This window comes from Podarcis tiliguerta (assembly GCF_965153285.1).
Source record: "Podarcis tiliguerta genome assembly, chromosome: 7".
Lineage (NCBI taxonomy): Eukaryota > Metazoa > Chordata > Lepidosauria > Squamata > Lacertidae > Podarcis > Podarcis tiliguerta.
In genome coordinates, this window is record NC_139540.1 from 69649682 (window position 1) to 69668372 (window position 18691).

The following is an 18691-nucleotide window of genomic DNA, read 5'->3' on the forward strand; positions in this document are numbered from 1 at the left end:
GCAAATCCATCACTAATGCACCATTATTATGTCAAGGGACATGTTTCAGAATACACTTGCAATTAAACACCACTCTGAAGGCTCCCTTAGATCCTTTCTGCAAGTGTTTTATTGAATAGTCACATTTTATCTCACCCTTCCTTAAAGAATCTCAGGGCAATGTGTATTGGTGAAGAAGGGCAGGAAGTCTTCTCTCCAAAGAGTGTCTACACCTACTGAGTTTCAGAGATGGAACATTAGGGTTGCCTAGTCTCGGTGGATGACCCATTGTTGCTGGATTGTAGCAATCTCAAGGGCTTCAGGGAGTCTATCATGTGCATCTCAGATATTCCTTATACAGTCATACCTTGTTTGTCAAACGCCCTGGAACGCATACATTTTGGTTCCCGAATACCGCAACCCCGGAAGTGATTGTTCTGGTTTGCAAATTTTCTTTTGGAACTCAAACATCTGATGGGACTTCTAAAGCTTCTGATTGGCTTCAGGAGCTTCCTGCAGTCAATCAGAAGCCATGATTTGGTTTTGGAAGTCGAACTGACTTCCAGAATGGATTCTGTTCAACTTTGAAGGTACAACTGTATTAGTTTTTTTTATTTCTTAAGGATGGGGCAAGTATATTGCCCAGGAGCGTGTAGGTATGTGAGCACCCCCACTTGAGTTGCTGTGAGGACAATTAGGAGCAAATCTTCTGAAGGGATCGGTCATAGAATTTGTGAACTTAATTGCATTGAAGAAAACGATGTGCTTGAATTGATGGATAACATTCAAATTTCTGCCTTTAACACTGAAGTCACCACGTGATGCTGAAGCCATCCTGTGATGAATGTGCATATCTGGCCCAGCCTTTTGCTGCTACAAAATTGCCAAAAGCACTTTTTCAAGTGGGGGGGGATGTTTCACAAATGGAGCTAAGGAAATTGCTGTTGTCGCTACTAATATGCTACAGCATGATTTCCATTTCAGCTCAAGCCTGTGTTATTTGCATAATTTCTTATCGACTTCTCTGGACAGCAAGATAGAGGAATATTATTTTGTTAGTAATGCTGAAGTTCTGATTGAGCTCATCAAGCTTAAGCCATTTAGCAACTATGCACCCCGTCTTCATTATACCCTTAAAAAATCAAATACATCAATACAAAATAGCAATTTTGACTGAACTGAAATCAGATCTGTTTGACTAAGCTTTTAATTAAATGGAACATAGAGCCGCACAATGGTTGTCAAATTAAGGAGCTCCTGCATATAGGCAGCTACGTAACTGTGATTTGTTTTGTATATTGGATTTTTATTGAAATGGGCCTGTTATTCACTTCTGATGATTAATCGGTACAGACAGCAAGAATGTATGAGCTTTAGCGGAACAAAGAGATCTAAAGGGAAAGAAGCATCTGTTTGTTGCCATTGCCAATGGAGCGCATTTTTTATCTTCTATTTCCACTGGAAGTGTTAACTTTTCGGCAAATTATTTTTTTCTGTTCTGCATTAAATTGTTTGTGATGTTGCTTCTTCCCTTTAAGAAAGGCCTGTGAACAAAAACAAAAAAGCCCGCACTTTTATGATTGGATGGTAGACAGAGATAGGTCAGTCTAAGCACAAATTTAACGCTGATAAGAGTTTCATTATAAAACATTTCATGCTCCAGATCCTGTGAACACTACTTTCTGAGCAGAATTTCATCTATGTGCTCTAACCCAAGTGGAATGGATGGAGTCAAAGCAGTACATACACATATGCCTTAAGGCCGGGATCCGAGAGTCATGAACATTTTATTTGCAACCACAGCTGAGTTTTTTCTAACAAAGCGAGAGAACTGTTATGAGTTGTTACCAGGAACATGTGAGAACAATAAGGGAAGGGAGTTGTTCTACCAGATGTTGCACACTGAGGTGAATTTGGAGTTGGAAGAGTATTTGGCCAGCCTTTGAGAGACAGTCAGCGTTATCAGCAAAAGCAAGTTGGACAAGAATCTGAACTGGGACCAAAGCACACTTATGCCATGAGGTGAAAATCTTGACTTTGCAAAAATTAGCTCAAAATGGAAATGCCACACACATTGACAATTTTTTTAAAAAATCATTCATTCTTTTCTTTTCTTTTTATGGATAAGATTGAGAAGAAAATGTTGTATGCTGTCCTGAGCTCTTTCGAAGAAAAGTAAACCAGCTACTGTGCACATTCACCAGGCCTCAGGGAGAATGTGTGCCTAACCCTTCCATGAAGAGGTTATTGTCCACATTTCCCAGTCATTATACATAATCTCCAACAGGTCTTGGGAAATGGGACTGAATTATATACATTTGCTGGCTATTATGCGTAATCTCCAACAGCCTTCCCCCTAAACTTAATAGCCGTATGGGGGACAGGAGTTTCCATCTGTATTGTATGAGGGGCTGGGAGGTTTAAAACTTTCTTCTCCATAAAATCCTACTTGCACTGCTCAGCTAACTGTGGAGCAGCCGGGAATGGTAAAAAAGGAACAGAACTTGGTTTTGGGCGGTGGGGGGGGGGGGAGGACAACTTATGTTTATCTGAAGCCCCTCTTTCTTCTTCTTGCTGCTTGGTTGACCAGTGGGAGGGCATATTGGGGTTGGGTAAGATTAGGTGACAGCAGTCATGGAATTAAAAGATGCCTGCTTCTTGGGAGAAAAGCAATGACAAAACTAGACAGCATCTTAAAAAGCAGAAGAAGAGAAGAAGAAGTTTGGATTTGATATCCCGCTTTATCACTACCCGAAGGAGTCTCAAAGCGGCTAACATTCTCCTTTCCCTCCCCCCCACAACAAACACTCTGTGAGGTGAGTTGGGCTGAGAGACTTCAGAGAAGTGTGACTAGCCCAAGGTCACCCAGCAGCTACATGTGGAGGAGCGGAGACGCGAACCCGGTTCCCCAGATTACGAGACTACCACTCTTAACCACTACACCACACATCACCTTGCCAACAAAGGTCTGTATGGTTAAAGCTATGGTTTTCCCAGTAGTGATGCATGGAAGTGAGAGCTGGACCATAAAGAAGGCTGATCACCGAAGAATTGATACATTTGAATTATGGTGATGGAGGAGAATATTGAGAGTCCCATGAACTACAAGAAGATCAAACCTATCCATTCTGAAGGAAATCAGCCCTGAGTGCTCACTGGAGGACAGATCCTGAAGCTGAGACTCCAATACTTTGGCCACCTCATGAGAAGAGAAGACTTCCTGGAAAATCCCCTGATGTTGGGAAAGATGGAGGGCACAAGGAGAAGGGGATGACAGAGGACGAGATGATTGGATAGTGTTCTTGAAGCTACCAGCATGAGTTTGACCAAACTGCGGGAGTGGAAGACAGGAGTGCCTGGCATGCTCTGGTCCATGGGGTCACGAAGAGTCAGATACAACTAAATGACTAAGCAACAACAAGATTAGGCAGTGGGCCAGAAGCACTGGACTGGACTGGATCAAACACTTCTAAACAAGAATGGAGGGGGGGGGGATGTTTCTTGGAAACTGGATAATGTGCTCATTTGCCCAGATTAACCACTCAATTTATGCTACCCTTAACAGATATAGATAAACTTGTGTGGATCAAAACAGCTACAAATTGGATTTTGCAGTTCTCTGAATGTTCTGGACAATTTAAATATACACAATTGGTTGGCTACTGTGAAAAACAGGATATAGGACTATAAAGAGCACTGGTCTCATCCAGTAGGCTTCTTCTTATGTTTGTAATTTGTATTTTGAAAAGCTTTTTTAAAAAAGAATTTAATGAATAAATTGAATGGAACGTAATTATGGAGAAGATATAGTTAAATACAAAATTATCACAGGCTGGAAATGGATGGATTCATCCATCTTTCTTACAACTACTCAAGTAAAAGCAGTTGAGCTATTGAGGGGGTGGGCAAAGCTTTTGGACGTAGGGGAGCCCTATACTCCCATTTGTTTGCTCAGTAGCAGGCAGGGAAGGACTAACCTTGTCAATGATTTCATACCTCTATGTACGCATTTTACTTATTTTCTTCAAATAAAAATCCAGCATGATTTGCAATGCTCTTCCTGAAATTCACAGTTGGGATACTTAAATGCATCTTCCTGTAGGTTTAATTTAGAGAAGCCGATTAACTCCCTTTATTTTATAATAAATAGTGACCCTTTATCTGCTTTATCCTTACTTTAGTTTTGAAAATAACCCAGTAGATAGAGGTTGCAGGGTCAAAATGGGAAGAAAAGTAATTATTTCTCTTTAGAAATGGATATTGTGTGGATTCTGTGGAGCAGTCATGTTCCAATGTCTTTATATTAGGGCAGGGCTGTAGAACATTTTCTTAGCCCCTGGACAAATATCTAGGTGCCTCATGAGAGTGATGGGTGGGGCCAGAGATAAAAATAGTGGGCGGGACAAGTGATCCCAATTTTACCTTTGTAAACTTTCAAAATATTCAACAGTATTAGGTATTGGGCCATGACTCTTAAACAGGGCCAGATTTCGGTTTGATGAGGCCCTAAGCTACTGAAGGTAATGGGGCTCTTTAGATGTCCAGCTGTCCTTTGTCAACAACAAATTGTTGCTTTTTTGTGTTGAATATATGCTATATGGTATTTTATAGACCTAATAGGTATCTAAAGCCATTTGCCCATGTTGCCAGGCAACCAGTCCATGCAGAAGGTAGGCACCCTATATACAGAAATGAGCAAACCAGTGATATTTTAGGGAGCAGGCTAGCAGGTGGAGCCCATTACCTACATCATAGGCGCCTACACAACATAAAACATTGCTGCTGTATTTTATTTTATTTGTTTTTTATCTTATATTTTGGAAATGCACAACCAGGTTTGTTTTCTCCTTCAATTTTTTGGGGGCCCCCAAGAGAGCAGGGCCCTAAGCTATAGCTTGTTTAGCTTATATGTAAATCTGGTACTGCTCTTAAAATGAAGGCTAGCAGGCAACACTAGACCACTCACTTTCTGCTGTTTTCATCCTTAAAGGTGGGTTGTAGCCATGAACGTCATTGATAGGCTGAGCCTCCAAATCAGGCTCTGAAGATTTATTTACTGTAAATGGCTCAAGCCCCAACCTCACCCTTCTAGTACATGAACATGAAATTTATTACGGTCAGAGACCAGCTTGTGAAACACAAATGGAACTACAATCCCAATAGCAAAACAAACATTTAAAACAATATACAACAATGGATTTTTAGTTTAAAAGTGTGATAGGCGTATAAACACATAAAAACTTTAAGATAGACTACCTTAGAGAAATGACCCAGAGTCGCCCATGGATCCGAGTTGGGGAATTTTCTTAACAAACTAGATTGAATCAGGGGATGGTCTGTGCCTAGAGATCTATGCGCAGAATCTGGCCGCAATCTGGGTCGTCTTGTGGTCTTTGCCTAACAGAAGATTGAATTTTTGCTTTACCGGGAGGTCAGCAAGCCTCGCCAGCAGGGAGTCAATGATTTCTCTACATGCCTCATCGTAAAAGGGACATCTAAAAAATATGTGTTCAGGGCTTCCTATATCCCCCAATGGACGGGCACAAATTCTCTGGTCATATGGGATCCTTCCAAGACCGGCGAGGGCAGAGCCGAGCTTCTGGCAAATTTAAAAGCCCTTCTTGCATTTTTGGATACAAGAAAAAAAGAGGTATGCTGCTGGAGCAGCTATATAGCTAGTGATTTCTACAATTTTGTAATCGGAGCACCTTAAACAGTCCTGTTGTCTCTCGGTGTCTATAATTCTTTGCCTAACCATAGCTGTTGCTTGGCCCAAGCCCGGACTTAGAACACCCTTCTAGTATTCTCCAGGTCACCTGTATGGCAGAAAAGAACAGCCCCATGTCATGTATATAGAGCCGCCAATATATTTATATATACCCTAATGTGTGATATGGGTGATAGGCATAGACTTTGTGGCATGGGGCTGTGCAGATGAAAAAAGGGATGTCCTATTCAACAACAACAACAACAACAACAACATGATTATCTATACTCCACCCATTTGACTCAGTTGCCCCAGCCACTCTGAGCAACTTCCAAAATATATAAAAAAATAATAAAACACTAAAAAAACCACACCTTCCCTATACAGTGCTGCCTTCAGATGTCTTCTAACAGTTGTATAGTTACTTATCTCCTTAGCTCAACATTTCTTTGATGAAAATAGGGATGTCCTACCATACCGTCCAACATTTTTCTGATGAAAATAGAGACGTCCTTAGCAAAAGTGGGACATTCTGGAATCAAATCAGAAACCGGGATGGCTTCTGTAGATCCGGCACTGTCCCTGGAAATTAGGAACGCTAGGAGGGCCCATCATTGTCACTTCTGATACCACAAATCCTGAGTCATTATTACAAAGAGTTCAGAAGCATGGACAGTCCTGGGGATGCTAGGCTCTTAGGGGTGGGGAAATCAACTTGAATGTCAGACAATCACACTTGTCTCTCTCTCAGAGAATGGTGAAGTGCAGATAAAGAAGGAGACAGATTTTTCCCCCTTAATGAAAGGAGAAAGATTTAGGGTACAAAAGCTTCCGTGGTGCTTTGCCCTTCTTATCGTGCTGAACATAAAAGGCAAGCCCTACAGCTCCTACATGCTATTTCAGAGATGCAATGAGATAAGGGCTCTCTGAACGGCTGGCTGGAACTAAGCAGAAACATGCCATAGCAGGGGACTGAATACCGTGAAGCATTCAAAGAGAATGTCAAAATGACTTTCGGAAATGGCTTCATAAAAACAGTAGCAAATGGAACGAAATAAGTGTGCTTCAGTACAGCAATGGATTCTTCTATTTTTCCTTTGGTCTACTTAAAAGCATTTCTATTATTTAGATTTCCTTCCTATATGTATTTTAGTGTTTTCCTACTGGAATCACAAGGATGAGGTTATTTAGGTACGTATTTTGAAGCACCCACACAAACCTGTGATTTAGCTTCCTTGGAACTGCTAGAGAATTTGATAATTAAATATGATTTATGTTTAAAAAATCCCAGCAAACAGCATCCGACATATTGGAGAAAGGCTGGTGCTACCCTTAAGTGTCATCACAATAGCAATGGCAAAGGACAAGGACAAGTAGTCTCTTAGCAATGCTCCCCATGCACCAAGATAGGATATAAGGGCAGACCAAGAAGTGCTCTGGGTTGTTCTTTTCATCTGAGAAACTCTTAGCACTGGAGACACATTAAAAGACTCTCCACAGACCTAAGTCATGACTGTTTTAGCAGCACATGGATACCCAAATTATGGATTAATTTACTTCTGGTAAAGATGGTGGAGTGATTACCTCATATGCCTTCAGATTTGGGGAAGGTTGGTTGAAGATTTTTCACCTAAATAATGCCTTCTACCTTACCTGGCATTCAGTCACAATGTGCTAAGGTCCTATATAATAAAGGTAAAGGGACCCCTGACCATTAGGTCCAGTCATGGCCGACTCTGGGGTTGCGGCGCTCATCTCACTTTACTGGCCGAGGGAGCCGGTGTAGAGCTTCCGGGTCATGTGGCCAGCATGACTAAGCCGCTTCTGGCGAACCAGAGCAGCACACGGAAACGCCGTTTACCTTCCTGCGGGAGCGGTACCTATTTATCTACTTGCACTGGTGTGCTTTCGAACTTCTAGGTTGGCAGGAGCTGGGACCGAGCAACAGGAGCTCACCCTGTTGCGGGGATTCGAACCACCAACCTTCTGTTCGGCAACTCCTAGGCTCTGTGGTTTAACCCACAGCACCACCCTTGAGGGGAGTTGAGGTGCTGCAAATTCACCTCCACTGAAGGATGGGAGCAGCATTGGCTAAGGTAAGTGTGAGGATAGCTCTTGGGCTCAGCACCTTTGGTTGTGGAAAGCAAAAATGTGATGATGTGGTATTCTGAAGACAAAGTGCTCTCTCATTGGGCTTTAAAAGAAATCATCATGCTTGTTTTGCTGCAAAGTACAAAACCAACTGTTAGCAATATTTTCACAAATGCTTGTTGTGGAGCAGAACAGCAAACTGCTGGAAGGGCAACATTGGCATTGCACTCTCTCTCTCTCTCTCCTGGGTGTGTGGATTCACTCTATTGTCTTGTAGTGTAATTACAAACAGATGGTGACTGGTGAGCAAACTTCAGCTGTGGAGAAGAAAAGTAAAATGTGGTTCCTCAACCACATTAGCCTTATTTTTTGCTCACCCTTGCTAAACAAAAAGAGATTATGAGGATCTCCAAAAGAACCTCTCCAAGCTGAGAGAAAGGGAAGGGAAATGGCAAATGCATTTCAATGTAAACAAGTGTAAAGTCACATACTGTATTTTTCGTCCCATAGGACGCTCCGTCCCATAGGACACACCTAGTTTTTTGGGGGGGGGGAATAAAGGAATTCCCCCCCTTTATTTCCCCCCCAAAAGCAGGTTGGGGAAACCGAACCAGGTTGAGGAACAGCGGGATGGCAGCGCAGCGCCTCCCTGCTGTCCCCCGAGCTTGTGGGGCTGGCCGATGTCTGCCCGGTGCGAGGGGCACCGCCGGTCAGCAGGCTGCTATCCGCAGCGTGGGGAGCCCTGCGGGGAACTCCTGCAGGGCTCCCCACACTGCGGATGTCTGTCTGGCGCGTGGGGCGCTTTGCTTCAGGGTGCCCTGCGCGCCAGGTGGCAGGCTGCTATCCACAGCCTAGGCTGCGGATGTGTTCCTGAAGCACTGGGCGCTCTGCTTTCAGGGCTCCCGACACTCCGGGAAGCAGGCTGCTATCCGCAGCCTAGACATCCCTGTGGGACCTCCCGCAGGGCTGCCTAGGCTGCAGATGTCTTCCTGAAGCCTGGAGAGCGAGAGGGGTTGGTGCGCACCGACCCTTCTCGCTCTCCAAGCTTCAGCGAAAGCCTGCATTCGCCCCATAGGACGCACCCAGATTTCCCCTTCATTTTTGGAGGGGAAAAAGTGTGTCCTATAGGGTGAAAAATACAGTATGTTGGGGCAAAAAACCTCAAGTTAACATAAATGCACATGATTTATTCACCGCCAGCAACTGACCAGAAATAAAGCTTTGGGATCATAGAGGACAGCACGATGAAGATATTGACCCAGTGTGAAAAAGGGAAATCCTGCGAATCATTAGGAAAGATGCCGCTAACTTCAAGCCATTATCCAAATCTATGGCGAGACCACATTTTAAATACTGTGTATAATTCTGATCTCCCTACCTGAAAAAAAGATATCATAAAGTCAAGGCAAGTAAGAAGTGACATGATAGAAGTCAGAAAAGATTAGCGCAAGTCCAACCAGAATGATCAAAGGGATGGAGTGAAACTCCGTGAGGAAAAGTTTCAGATTTTGAGAATTTTTAGTTTAGAGACAAGGCAAGCAAGAGGTGACATGACAGAAGTTTATAAAATTACACATGGCATGAGAAAAAAGTTTTCCTTCCTCTCTTGACCTAATGGGCAGGCAATGAAGCTGAATGTTAGAAAGCTCAGGACAGATAGAGTACTTCTTTATGCTGAATATAGTTAAGCGGTGGAAATTGCTCCCACAGACCAACAACTTTAAAAGAGGATTAGACAAATTCATGGAGGACGAGGCTATTAATGGCTACTAGTCATGATGCCTATGCCCGGCCTCCACAGTTTAAGGTTTTTGGCATAATTTTGGTCACAACTTTATTAAAATACATAAATGTGAGTGGTTGCTTAGGCATTGGTTATGACTGTCTATCCCCACGCCCAGGGACAGAACTGACTTCCGGATTCCAGCGAAAGCCAGTAAGGGAAAACAATATTGGGGAGAGCATGGAGCTGGGCACCAGACCCTCACCCCCCCCCCCCGCTCCCTGGGGCTTGCACGGCCCTAAGCCCCCTTCAGGGGTACAGACGAAAGAATGGCAAGCCCCTGGATTCCTTTAATGGAATTCCCTTTCCACAGCAGCATTGGAGGGGCAGGCACCGCCAATCCTTACCCCTCCACCAACCAATTTTTTAACCAATGCCTAACCGCAACCTTACAAGTTGTGACAATTTGCTATGCAGTAGGCAAAAACCAAATGGCACCAGCCAATCAGCCAATTGGACAAAATTCCTACCAGGCCCCTGCCCCCAAAGTAGGTGACCTCATGACAGGTATAGCAAGGTCAAGCGAAATAACCCTCATTTCAGGGAGGGTGGGCGGGTGATCCGGTGTACGCAGCAAAAGTGCCTAGTCAGAGCTGTGCGACTTCATTTTATAATCTTTGGTCCAACGCCCTAAATGGCAACACTAAAATTTGCCCGACAACCCAACCTCCAAATCACTGCAGATGGTCATCCAAACTAACCCACCCAGCAACAGAGGGGTGGCCTTCCAGACCCCACCACAACACATGCTCTCTATTAATGAAAACACACTTTGGAGCCTGTTGAGTTAAGCCAATGGCACATTTAGCCTAGCATCCTGTTCTCAGAAGCCCATAAGGAACCCTGAAGTAAGACCTGAGCACAACAGCAGTCTCCCCTCTGGCTGTTTTCAGCAGCTGGTATCTCAGTATGAGGTTTTTCCTCTTCACCCATTCCGTCACTCTTTTTTACAGGAGATTCCGGGATCCAAATGGAGAGTCATCTGTACACAAGGCACATTCCCTGCTACTAAGCTGTACTCCCTGACTTGTCATTTAGCATCCTCGCTGCATGTAGTTTCTCTGTACACTCATGGCTCCATGCAGGAATACACAACTACAAACAACATGGCACTTTGCAGATTACCGTGTAACATCAACTCCCTTCTGTGGCACCCACAAAAGGTCTCCATAAATGTCCTCTAAGCAGTCTGCAATGCACAAGGGACTGTTTATTCTCCTTATTCCATTCCTTTTTGCACTGGCTTGGCCTCTCCTACATTGAACATACTCCCTAAAACATGGCATTTGAAAGGGCCAGAACTGGACACCATCCCTCCCTCCCTTCTGCTCTGATTAGAGGAAAATTGGCTGAGGGTGGGGACATGCCCAGCATATTTTGTGATCCATTATTTACTGTTCCTTTAGATGTTGTGGCCATTTTGTGTTATGCCACACACCCTGGGGTAGCCATTTTGTGACTGGCACCCACAGCACTTCATCCATATTCGAAGTGTGCCCAATGGCTCCAACAGGTTGCGACCACTGGTGTATTGAATATAGAGTTAATCTAGAACTCAGGTTCAAATCCCTGATCAGCTATGAAGCTTGCTGGGTGTCCTTAGGTAAGTGATCCTCTCTTCATCTGACCTCCCTCTTACATTGATAATATGGGAGGATGAGAGGATAGATATATGCCACACCGAAGTCCTTATACAAACATAGTATAAAAAAGGCAAAAAAGAAAAGAACACACTGGGAATATAGGGAGTATCCCAGGGAAAAGCTAGCATCTCTTTCCCCTAGGACATTCCCTTGGGCGATTTTGAAAATTCAGCAGTGTGAGGTTCACAAAGCCCACTCTGGCAAATGAATATTAAATAGTACTGGTGCCATCCAGATGAGTTCAAAACTCATTAAAACAATTTCACCCTCTCCTGCGCATAGCCCTCGCACAGCATCGATAATGACTTCAAGATATTTCCAGTGCCTTCAGCAGCAAATGCCGTCAAAGTTTTATAATCAGTTTTCCCACGGGTCTTCCCATCCCACTCGACAGAAAATCTTGGCTGCTTTCAAAGTCTTAACTTTTCATTTAAAAAGCTATCTCTCGTAACGTGGGAGCAGAATAAAGACGCCAAACTTAGCTTCTTAAGTTAAGTAACTGCACCACACACACCCCTCAAGAACTTCCTTGTGGCTGCTAAGGGAGAGAATCTGAACAATTCTTCCCAACGATACTTGGCAGTGAGGTATATGTTGCAGGAGTCTTTTCCATTTTTTAAAACAAGCAAGCAAGCAAACAAGCAAACAAACAAGTCACAATGAAAGCACAGTTATTATCCATGATGTTTAGATCAAGTGAGAAAACATAGAAAGCATGGGTACACCTTCCAATTTTTAGTCATTTTGTTTTGTTTTTGCTTTTGGAGTAGAGGGCAGCTGTGGTGATATCCCACCCACCAACATTTGCACGTCCTTACAAGACTCTATACAGTGGTGCCTCGCAAGACGAAATTAATTCGTTCTGCAAGTTTTTTCGTCTTGTGAATTTTTTCATCTTGCGAAGCACCACTGTGTATTGACAGTTTCCCATAGGAATGCATTGGCGGGTTTTAAAAAAAGGCGCAAGACGTTTTCGTCTTGCAAAGCAAGCCCATAGGGAAATCCGTCTTGCGAAGCAACTCAGAAAACGAAAAACTCTTTCGTCTTGCAAGTTTTTCGTCTTGCAAGGCATTCGTCTTGGGAGGTACCACTGTATGTGCTATACATTTAAAGCAGTATCATCCTCCTCTCTTTAAAACATCTGACTGGCTTCCACAAGCATTGGCTGATTGATTGATTTTTCCACAGACAGTAACTCAAACAAAGCACAGCTTGGGGAAAAGTTTCTACATTTCCGGAATATGGTGTATGGGTCCGAAATCAAGCCGACAAGTTTGCTGAAGCACCCTTTGTTATCACTAAGGCTACAAACATTACATATGTTAGGGTGTGATCTAAACCACCAAGCCTTGGAAGGTTGGCTGTTCGAATCCATGCAATGGGGTGAGCTCCCATTGCTCCGCTCCAGCTTCTGCCAGCCTAGCAGTTCGAAAGCATATCAGTAGATAAATAGGTACCACTGTGGCATGAAGATAAACGGCATTTCCGTGCGCTCTGGTTTCTGTCACGGTGTTGCATTGTGCCAGTAGCGGTTTAGTGATGCTGGCCACCTGACCCAGAAATCTGTCTGTGGACAAATGCCAGCTCCCTCAGCTTGAAGCGAGATGGGTTCCACACCCCATAGTTGCCTTTGACTGGACTTAACCATCCAGGGGTCCTTTGCTTTTGTCCTATAAGTGGGATCATCTTAATAGATGGTCCTGGTTGCGGGCAGGCCCTCAACCTGGTCTCCCCCACCCTGGCGTGGGTAGAGCCATCACCCTCACGCCAGGGTGGCACTATGATCACCCAGGGCTATTGCCCAATCAATTTGAATGGGTGATCATGGGGGGAATGTATAAAAGTGGCAGTGTGACGTGTGCCAAGCACCTGAATGAACTTTATTATGGTCACAGAACAGGACAAAAAATGATGCCATCTGCATTGGTTGTTCAGTGGTAGAATTCTCACCTGCCAAGCACCTGCTTCACGCTGCCGAACACTCGCCCACCCTCCCTTTAATTTAAGTGTCCTTTGGCCTCGCTTTGGACTTCGGTTGGTTGCCCATCTTGGGTCAGGGACCGGGTAGGAATTTTTCCATTTGGCGAATTGGCACGGGCCACTTGGCTTTTGCCTACCCCTTAGCAATTGTCACAACTTTGTAAGGTTTGGCAGTTAGGCATTGGCTTATTGTTGAGTGGGGGAGGGGAGGTCAGCCATTGTCTGCCCCTCCATTTCAAGGATATTCCGTTAAAGGAATCCAGAGCCTGGATCTTGTCCGAAGTCCTCTTGAGGGGCTAGGGCCATGCCAGGCCTCTGGGAACATCGGGGGAGATGCAGGCGGGTTCCCCCGAAGCAGTTTCCCTTTGGGTGGTTTACCCTTACAGACTTCCTGCAAAGGGGGCAGGAGACAGATATAGTCTTGCCAACGCCTAAGCCAATACCGCTCACATTTCCTGTAATCAATAAAGTTGTGGCCAAAAAATTTGCCCAGTAACCTTAAACAAAAATTCTGTGTCTGTGTGAATTTCTTTATGCTAATGGAGGGTTGGCTTCAGGGTCTTGCCATGCAACCACTTGGACTGGGAGTAAGTTCCATTGACCTCAAATGGATTCCCCCCCTTCCCTCAATAGACATACAGAATTGCACATTTCTGGTGCCAGGTTCTCTGAAGCTAAACCAGGTGATCTGGTCATTTAAGAATTACATTTGTAACAAGGTATTGGAACCACTGCACAGAGGAGGTAAGCCAGGACATGATGACAGTTCAGAATCCTTCTGTTCAGATGGTTCCAGAAAGCCAATGTTATGCCACTCCTTCATATAAAGCTCCCAGTTTGATCCTTTAGTCTGAGCACCTCAGTGCTGTGGGAGGCCGCTGGCTATTCTCCCACATCCTCCTGCGTACTCCAAGGTATTTACCTCTCTGCAGAACTGAGATCTCAATCAATCTAAGATTTTGGACAACTTTTCCTCCACTGTTGAACATGGAAGCACCTAGGATTTATGTTGTGGGGAGTGCGAACACCCACCTGTCATCATCCTCATTCAAAATGTGACGTTCCAACAGGTTGCTTTAAATTATTTTCTTTTGACCCCCCCCCCAAGTGCTCAGAAAAATCTGTCAAAATCTTTGTACAATGTCTACTTTTAGTTAAGTATAATTTTTTTACTTGATTTTTTTTGGGGGGGGGCAGCCCTCCCCTGATTACATCCATGCTCCTGATCTTACTGAGGAACATTCTGATATACAGTGGTACCTCGGGTTACATACGCTTCAGGTTACATATGTTTCAGGTTACAGACTCCGCTAACCCAGAAATAGTGCTTCAGGTTAAGAACTTTGTTTCAGGATGAGAACAGAAATCGTGCTCTGGCGGCGCGGTGACAGCAGGAGGAGGCCCCATTAGCTAAAGTGGTGCTTCAGGTTAAGAACAGTTTCAGGTTAAGTACGGACCTCCAGAACGAATTAAGTACTTAACCTGAGGTACCACTGTACTTCCAAAGAACTCCACGGTCCTGTGCCCTAAGCCAGACAACGGAAATAGCTCGAAGCTGCAGCAAGCACAGGGAGGGAAGCAGATTTCGATACTTCAAAGTTAAGTTACCTTACATTTGGAGAGTAGGCCGCAGAGAGGCTTTATCCACATCAACACCTGTGGCAGGGAATTGATAGCTGGCCGAGCCTTGTATTGGCTATCTCTCACTGCAGCTTTAGACTTGCTCTGTCCCTGGAGTGAAAGGAAACAAATCAGGCAGATGGTACCACATGCGTCTTAGTCCCAATAGTTCGATATTAAGTAATTCATTCCAAGCATATCACAAGTCCAGAACAAAGCAAACAGCTAGGCTCCCCCCTCCCCACTTTTCAATGACATACATATATTTGAGCGAAGAAGAAGGAAGATTTATTCTGCGTCGAACTGGGCGTGATGTTCAAACCAACCTTCGTGTGCAAGAGTGTGTGCATCCAAGCGACACAAGAATTGGATAATTCCCCACCCATGGCAGCATCTGCAATTGTGCAACTATTTGTGACCCACAAGTAGATGAATCCCCCTAGATCAGTGGGTCCCAGCTGATCATCACTATATGGGTAAAAGGTAAAATGTTGATCACTTTGTTGATCACGGTATGTTTGTCACTATATAAAGATATAGAGGCACAAGCACATCAGCCAAAGAACGTTGGGTGGTGGTGGTGATTGTTACTGAGGAACAGAGGGTCTGCGACCCTCCATAAGCTGCTGAATGATAACTCTCACAATCTCTAAGCATCATCCATTGTGAGTAATAATAATAATAATCTGATCTATGGGCTACCACTACAATGAGGCTACATTTTAAGCTGTATTTTAAGCTGTATTCTAACGTATATTTTAATAAACTGTTCGTTTGTTTGTTTAATGTTTTTATTGTATTTTATATTTGGCGTTAGCCATCCTGAGCCTGGTCTTGGCCAGGGAGGGTATAAATAAATTATTATTATTATTATTATTATTATTATTACCCTGCCCATCTGGGTGGCTCACAGCAAGATATTAAAAACACAATAAAACATTAAACATTAAAAACTTCCCTAATAGGGTTCCCTTCAGCTGTCTTCTAAAAGTCAGATAGTCGTTGATTCTCTTGACATCTGATGGGAGGGCATTCCACAGGGCGGGCGCCACTACAGAGAAGGCCCTCTGCCTGGTTTCCTGTAACTTCACTTCTTGCAGTGAGGGAACTGCCAGAAGGCCCTTGGTGCTGGACCTCAGTGTCCGGGTTGAACAATGGGGGTGGGGATGCTCCTTCAGGTATACTGGGGTTGATGGGAGTTGTAGGGTGCTTTAATAGTTAGAATGTTGTACAAGGACTGGGGCTAGATTTAGACATGTCAAAGAAGTGATTCAGTTAAATGCATTGTACATTCATATAGGAAAATCTGATAGGGAAAGACAGGACTCCACAGCACCATCTGGTGTCACAGTGTTATATTGCATATACAACGCAACTAAAACTCTTTTTTCTTCACCAATGTAGACAAGTCCATAGTATCTTGCTGTTGGGGGGAAGGGGAATCAATTATGGTGATGTGCTAACCCAGTACAAAATTCCCTTGATTATTAGAAATAAGCTAATATTAGATCATAATGTAATGTGCTCCTTCAAAATAAAATTGAATTCCAAGAAACCAGAAGCTTTTGTTCTGGGAATAGTAACAACGTAAGTCGTGTGTGTGTGTGTGTGTGTGTGTGTAAATATATGTCTAAATATGTATACAAATGTATGTCACTACGGCAGCAAGTAGTGTTAGGATATTTCCATTCCACCTTAAAAGGGAGCAGGCTTTGAGTCACAGAGTCTGCGTATTTCCTGTTATCACAGGATGTTTCTGTTGTGTCTTTGCTTTCGTTTCTCTCTCTCTCTGCCGGAACTCTGAAGCAGGCAGTCATGTTTTTCTTTGTTCTGATCAATGCAGAAATAAACTTGTAAATAATGCTCTCCTGACTGCATCTTTCGCTGTGCATTATCTGCTGATAGAGCGTGTACGGCTCTGGAATGTGGCAAGCTATTTCTGGAGCTCGTGTCGCTAATTGCTGATACTGTCTACGGGACATCAATGGATGTCCGGAGACGACGTGGAGTCATGATGGACTTTGTCTCCCTGACAGTATCCCAACAAGTAGTACTGACCAAGAGAGAATGTCACTTTAAGTTGTTGGAAATATGCAGAGCTAGCAGGTCTACCTAGTAAGATAGGAGAACAAGATGACCAATAATATAAAAAGGATTGGAAAATATTTGCAGAGCATTTTAAAAATCAGATAAACAAGTGAACAGTTTAGCAAGACTTAATTAATCAGTAAAAAGAGTAGAACTTGGTAACTTAGAATATGCAGAAGAGAAGGAAAAGAAAAGATACCAGAAAAGGAGAAGAAGGGACTTTTTCATTTTTCTCCTTTTTACCTTTACTTGTTCTTTTTATTTGTGAAAACGCAAAAAAAATAAATAAAAAAAAAATCACTTTAAATATACATATAGGGTTCATTTGTTAAACCACTCTGGAAATTCTAACTCTGTAGGGAAAATAGGGGTCATCTAACAACTCTTAGCACTCTTAAAAACACCACCACCACCAAACCCTACAGTTCCTGGGATACTTTGGCTGAAGTCATGTCTGTTTACAGTGGTGTAAGAGTGCTTTAAAATTAAATGTACAGTATAGTGTAGATGGGACCTGAGTCTACACAAAACTGTTTTGGTACCCCTTGGAGAATTGTAGCCTATTCTGTAAACTTGGGGGTTACCCCAAGCCCACCAATACAGCTGTCTTTTGTACGGGTGGTACCATTTTGCTATGTCTACACAAGGACATGGAGACTCGAACTGAGAACAGAGAGAATAATAGAACCATGCCATAAAGCAGGCATATTAACTGTATGCATAAGAAAGGGTGGGATACTGTAAGAACACCTAATTTGATGTGGCACAAATTTTCATGGACTGCAGAATTCATTCTTGACCTTGTCAGAAGGATTCCCTCCCCCCTTGAAATCTATCTTGTAATTCAATTTTAATTTGAAAGAGCACATTACATTTTGATCAAATATTAGCTTAGCCTAAATTCAGCATTTCAGTCCAAATCATCTGTTATATAGCTGGAGAGGTTCATTTTTGGTACTGTATCTTAAAGGTAAACACCTTTTACAGGGAGGAGGAAATGTGATTTCTAATAATCAGGGGAATTTTGTATTGGGCTAGTATATGACCATAATTTATTCTTCTTTTCCCCAAAAGTAAGATGCCCAGTCTTAGTGCAACATTCTAACCATTAAAGCATGTTACTTCTTTAAATATTACTTATCCAGGACGTAGAAACAGTGAACTAGCTAGGGATGCAGCGACCACTCGGGAATGAACATGCATAGTAGCCAGAAAGAATCAGCACATAAGCACCTCTGAAACACAAAAAAGGCACCCACTGCCTCCCTGAAATGCTATGGGAGCCAAGTTGAGTGGGCTGTAAAAGGGTTAAACTTATTTGAACTCATTGATTTTGGTGAACTTGACCAAGTGCAACACAGCATTGGATCTGGTTACTATTTGAATTTGCCTGTGTGTTTTTTACACGTCTCATTTACTCATTTGTAAATGATAGCCCAATGTACACAAATGCGAGTAAATAAAGTCATCCATCTTTACGCTCACTGCTTATCCCTGTACAAAATTCGTTTCTAAAGGCAGATTATTTCGATATTTAGAAGCACAGTAACCCATAGCTTTGTGAATACTGAAATGTACGATGGGACGTAGTGGAGCATTCATAATACAGAGAAAGGTCACCATTAGATGAGATCTAAATAGTCTGCCTTAAATCTCTGGAAGAAGAACTAGAGGATAATAAAGCAGAGGAAAGGAAGACTCAAATACAGGAGTTGCATAACCAATTCAATTTAAACTAGATATTAAAATGATTACTAATGAGCATGGATGTCAGTGAAACGGGCTATGAAGAATTGTGAT

The 18691-nt window shown here is 43.2% G+C and overlaps 1 protein-coding gene across 21 annotated transcripts in view; it reads right to left on the minus strand.

The window, feature by feature from the left end:
* Positions 1-18691, minus strand: part of LOC310681635 (uncharacterized protein) — a 192608-nt gene that overhangs the window by 123676 nt on the left and 50241 nt on the right. For 6 of the 21 annotated variants that reach the window (XR_014513417.1, XR_014513418.1, XR_014513422.1 and 3 more), the window contains exon 3: positions 14797-14914. Coding sequence is in view for 2 of the 21 variants with exons in the window: in XM_083449721.1 (XP_083305847.1) it covers positions 14792-14914 (123 nt within the window). In the remaining 19 variants the exon portion in view is untranslated. Of the gene's footprint in view, positions 1-1170; positions 1524-3956; positions 4076-5081; positions 5377-13462; positions 13575-14791; positions 14915-18691 lie in introns of those variants that run through there. The other 15 variants (XR_014513419.1, XR_014513420.1, XM_083449721.1 and 12 more) reach the window with 10 other exon arrangements.